General features: G+C 41.8%; 1 protein-coding gene across 1 annotated transcript in view; it reads right to left on the bottom strand.

Moving 5' to 3' along the window:
* Positions 1-5,000, bottom strand: part of dnah6 (dynein, axonemal, heavy chain 6) — a 64,820-nt gene that overhangs the window by 52,826 nt on the left and 6,994 nt on the right. Inside the window, exons 15-23 of the mRNA XM_030787723.1 lie at positions 4,555-4,806; positions 4,249-4,377; positions 3,690-3,803; positions 2,254-2,397; positions 1,707-1,862; positions 1,224-1,274; positions 1,042-1,134; positions 758-877; positions 328-508 (exon numbers count right to left, since the gene is read on the bottom strand). Of these exons, the coding sequence (XP_030643583.1) occupies positions 328-508; positions 758-877; positions 1,042-1,134; positions 1,224-1,274; positions 1,707-1,862; positions 2,254-2,397; positions 3,690-3,803; positions 4,249-4,377; positions 4,555-4,806 (1,240 nt within the window). The remainder of the gene's footprint in view (positions 1-327; positions 509-757; positions 878-1,041; positions 1,135-1,223; positions 1,275-1,706; positions 1,863-2,253; positions 2,398-3,689; positions 3,804-4,248; positions 4,378-4,554; positions 4,807-5,000) is intronic.

The following is a 5,000-nucleotide window of genomic DNA, read 5'->3' as shown; positions in this document are numbered from 1 at the left end:
TGCATTCAGTCAAACGGTGTTTGTCTGTATTTTAAAATTGGAAAGATTTTCGAGCAGGAAAATTTGGAGCATTGATCTTGACACAGCCGTCTTCTAGTATTTACAAAAATGATAAAAAAAAAAAAACGTGTGTTTAGAGTCTGAGCTTGTTGGACATATTATACTTTTAAAATTTCACAAAGGATGTAATGGTCTAGACCTGGTGTGTGTGTGTGTGTGTGTGTGTGTGTGTGTGTGTGTGCGCATAGTTATTAAAATTGTTCCCAGATCAGTGAGTGCAGTGAGACCTGTGAGGTTTCCAGTGGATTTAAGTGTGATGACGCTGACCTGGCTGTGTGGCAGCCCTGAGTGCATTGGGCAAGCGGTTGACCTTCCTCATGATCTCCTTCCAGGATTTATCGGCCTTCAGGAACATCTTAGCCTCAGTGGGCAACTGCCTCTGAATGTCCGGAGCACTGAAGATACTCTCTAAATACAACCAGTTCCTCTGGAATGTCAACCATTCATCCTAGAGACAGAGAGAGAGAGACAGAGAGAGAGAGAGAGAGAGAGAGAGAGTCACATTTTTAAATTAGTGAGTGTTCAAAAGACTTTCTCTGTCAGTTCAAAAACAGGTTACAGACAACGTCAAATTTGATATTTGTGTTTCTTTATCGAGATTTTTTTTTACTTTATTACTTTACTTTATTTTTTTGTAATTCTGTAAGAGAGAGCAGCCGAGAATACAAAAGTGAAAGAATGTATCTGATTCGTTTACCAGGGTCTGGTTGAAAAGACCCAAACGTCTCTGCAGCTCTTCTACTCTGGCCTTGATAGGTCCCACGTAACGAGAGGACGCCACAGTTGCAACGTTAATGATGCTGTCGTCCAGCAGAACCTACGCACGCACACACACACACACCCCCACAGACACACACAGACACAGACACACACACTCGTTTCCAAGGCGCCGTAGCTTATCTGTAGCATGATAAAAATCACGTGCTAACGTTATCTCCGGGTTTAAGTAACTGACCTTTTGATGACAGACAAGTTTCTCACCTGAATATCGTCCGTGCCTCCGAGGATGAAAACATCTTTAGAGTCACGGTGAGTCAGCACCACAAATTCCGTCGTCTTCCACGAGTCTTCAACCTGGACAGATATTCGGTCGCTCAAACGTTCAGAAACGTTGGAAAACGTAAATACATACACAGATAATTTCATATCTACTAACGCCCCACCTTTTTGAGAATAGTCTCCAGCGACGCTTCTCCTGAAGCTTGTCCTGAAACCTGATTAAAAATGATAAAAAAAAAATTTCATTAACTTCACCAGCGTTTTGACTAGGGTTTATTCTTTTTCTGTTGAAATGTGACAAGGGTTTTTTTTTGTTTTTTTTTTTAAAAAACGCTAGTCAATGTAAATAAACCATCAGTCTGTATTGATTTCTGTCAGTGATGGATCTTGGAAAAAGTACTTCCATCACTGAAGTTAATCTTAACGTGTCTGATTAAAGCTGTGTGTGTGAACACTGATTGAGTTAACAAATCACTACGACCTTAGGGTAAATGAGTCAAGTGCTCTCATCACAAAGGACTTGATTAACTTAGTGATTAACTGTTTCTTTCTGTCTCTGTCTGTCTGTCTGTCTGTTTGTCTCTCTCTCTCTCTCCCTCTCTCTCTCTCTCTCTTTCTCTCTCTCTCTCTCTCTCTCTCTCTCTCACCTCTTGGATCTCTGCGTCGTAGTGAAAGATGTTGAGATCCTCTAGAGCAGACAGAGTGAGAGGCTGCTCCACCAAACTGGCGTCCACAATGGCCTCCAACATCTCCCAATGTCTCATCTTCAGACAGGGGTTCCGCAGGTCTGTTATCACCGGGAGCTACACGCCAGAAACAGAGTGTATCAGACACGTACGTACACAGGTATACAGGCGGCACACACACACACACACACACACAATAACTCTGAAAATCTATCAGGGCTACCATAGATAGTAGTCCTCAGAAGAGAACATAGCCTCTGTACACACACACACACACACACACACATTTACAAACACAGAACAATATTTTTTAATAATACTGTAATAAGTAATAAGATTGTAATTTATGTATTAATGAGCACAATATTCAAATTAATTAATTAATTACTTATTTGACTAACTAATAATCATCAATAAACAAATGAACACTCAGACAGGAAACCTGCTTTGAATGGTCAAACAAACGACACCCACGTGGCAGATAACCCCGTCCTCGTGACTCACGTACCTTCTCTTTCATGCCCTCGACTTTGCGTTTGAGCCTGGGCACGACGCTGTTGGGGGGCAGGCCTTTCTCCAGCTGAACCACAAACTTGGCATATTTACCAACCTGGGCACTCAAGGCTTCCGGATCCAGCTCGTCAAACTTACTCTGGAACGAGAACAGAGAGACGTGTCGCTCAAACAGACAGGAAACGACATTAACGACGAGAGAGAGCAAGCGACGCTTCAAAAAACGCTTTGAAAAAAAGGCCGCATTTGATATTCACGCGCGTTCATTTAGCACACGCTTTCATCCGAAGCCACTTCAAAGACAGGCAGAGTACACACCAAGCATGTAGCCACTAAGAAGCTGTCACCAAGTTCAGTATTAGACCAGATACAAATGCAAGAAAAGCTGAAGGAAAACGAGACAGACACATGTGGGTCTGTTGTCCCATAATCTAAAGCTATCATGCCAGACACATCTGACAAAGTATCACAATAATAAGTGCTAAGTATTCCCCATCATAGAGGGAAGAAAACCCACATGAGAACCGTAAGTGACCACTGGACAGTGTAAGCATTGGATTAATATTCAAATGAAGATGTATAGCATTTAGAAACAGGTGGTATGAATGGGGAGTGTCTCCAAACTGTTGAGAAGTCAGACAATCTATTCACATCCTCAGAAACAGAGTCAAAGATAAATAAACAAATCAATCAATCAATCAATCAGTAAATAAAATTTTAATAAGATGACTGATAATCTTTGTTTACACAGTGACTCTGGCAGCATTTATCAATATAGAGGAGAAATAATGTAACCAAATATGCTATATTTAAGTCAAATAAATCTGAGGAGATAAAAATTGAGAAATAACAAAAAAAAAGTAATCAAATAAATTTTAAGAAATAATCCAGGGGATGATAATAATAACTTACTGTACGCAGAAAGTTTGAGATGCAATTTTGTGAAATAAACTGAAATAAATCACTAGAGGAATTTAGCTGAATAATAACTTAATTTGAAGGATAACTCTGTACTATTATTCTGTAATAAAACAGATATTCTGTAGTAACTGGGTTAAATGACCCTGTGGAATACATGAGTTAAAACTCACTCTCATGTTCACATTCACACAGAGGGTTAGAATAAAAGAGCTCAACACATGATCAGTCAACTGAATCTGAGTGTGTGTGTGTATGTGTGTGTGTGTGTGTGTGTGTGTGTGTGTGTGTGTGTGTGTGTGTGTGTACGTGTGTGTGTGTGTGTGTCTGTGTGTATTTGTGTGTGTGTGTGTGTGTTTGTCTGTCTGTCTGTGTGTCTGTGGGTGTTTGCGTGTGTGTTTGCATGTGTGTGTGTGTGTACATGTGTGTGCTTGTGTGTGTGTGTACATGTGCGTGTGTGCATGTGTATGTGTGCGTGTGTGTGTGTTGCACTGCTGATGAGATGTATCAGACCTGCATCCAGGAGGCCTGTAGAGACTCCCACTCCTCCAGAGAATCCCAGAGCAACTGTTTCAGTTTCACCTCTGCACTCAGCTCCTCCAAAGCCTCATACTTAGTCACCTCCACCTAAACACACACACATGCACAACACATGCATGTGCACAACACACATCCATATAAATATATATAGAAATATATATATGTGTATGTGTGTGTGTGTGGGGGGGGGGGGGTGAGGTGAGTGTGAGTTTGAAACAAATTCACACATAATCACAAAGTCACGCACAAACAGAACAAAAAACGATTGATACCACATAAAACTATCCAGTAAGCAGTCAGTTTCCCAGAACTGAAAATCTCAACACGCAAAAAGTGAACTGGCTCTCACACTCAAACTTTACGGGAGAATGCCACAGTCTTGTAAAAAACTCACTCTTGTTGACCAGGGAGTAGCAATAGCATGTCAGAAAAACAGGACAAGAGTGCCCTCTGGTGGAGAGTACTAATACAAAGTATTAACAGCACGTAACGGGGCAACAGCACCCTCTTGTGGACAGCATAGTACACTGACCTTAAAGTTCTTCTGGTAGGATTTGTACTGGAAGGCCTGAGCCTGCAGTTCATCTATAGAGATCTGAATCTCCCCCAGTAACATGCGAACTTTGGATCGATCAGCGTTAATGTCCAGAATCTGTCTGTCCTGGAGAGAGCGAGAGAGAGAGAGAGAGAGAGAGAGAGAGTTAAAGCATGTAAAGCATGTCTTGTATAAAACTGCAACAAATAGGAAGTTCACCAAACCGGTCTGAGTAGATAATGATTGTAACTTTGACTCAGAATTTATCTGAAAATTGTCCGAAAGGCTGAGGTGCTGGTTTACCTGGGCTTGCTGTTTGATTCTCTTCACCTCCACATTGAGCTGATCAATATCCCGCTGGAGGTGTTGACAGAACTTGGTGATGTTAGAGTCCCTCTCTCCCAGAGCTTTGTCGATGGCGTTCCTCACCGCTGTGACGGAGGGGCGCAGCATGGTGTAGACGGCAAAGTCTTCGGGCGGGGTCGGTACCGAGTAGCTGTCAATCAACTGATACATCTTGCATACGGTTTCTGTCTCCTCCTCTAGCTCTTCAATCTGAACCACAAAGCAGAGACAGGGCAAACGTTATAAAACAATGAAACACACACACGCACACACACACACCATCTGTATGTGCCATATGTGTTTCTGTATGTGTTTATTTCACCTGCACAAAACACAGAGAAACACACACACACATGTACTACAGCAGTTTAAGGTACAATCTGAATTGAGAGAATCAATCTCCA

This window comes from Chanos chanos, chromosome 11, assembly GCF_902362185.1.
Source record: "Chanos chanos chromosome 11, fChaCha1.1, whole genome shotgun sequence".
Lineage (NCBI taxonomy): Eukaryota > Metazoa > Chordata > Actinopteri > Gonorynchiformes > Chanidae > Chanos > Chanos chanos.
This window is presented reverse-complemented; position numbering and strand designations above follow the sequence as displayed.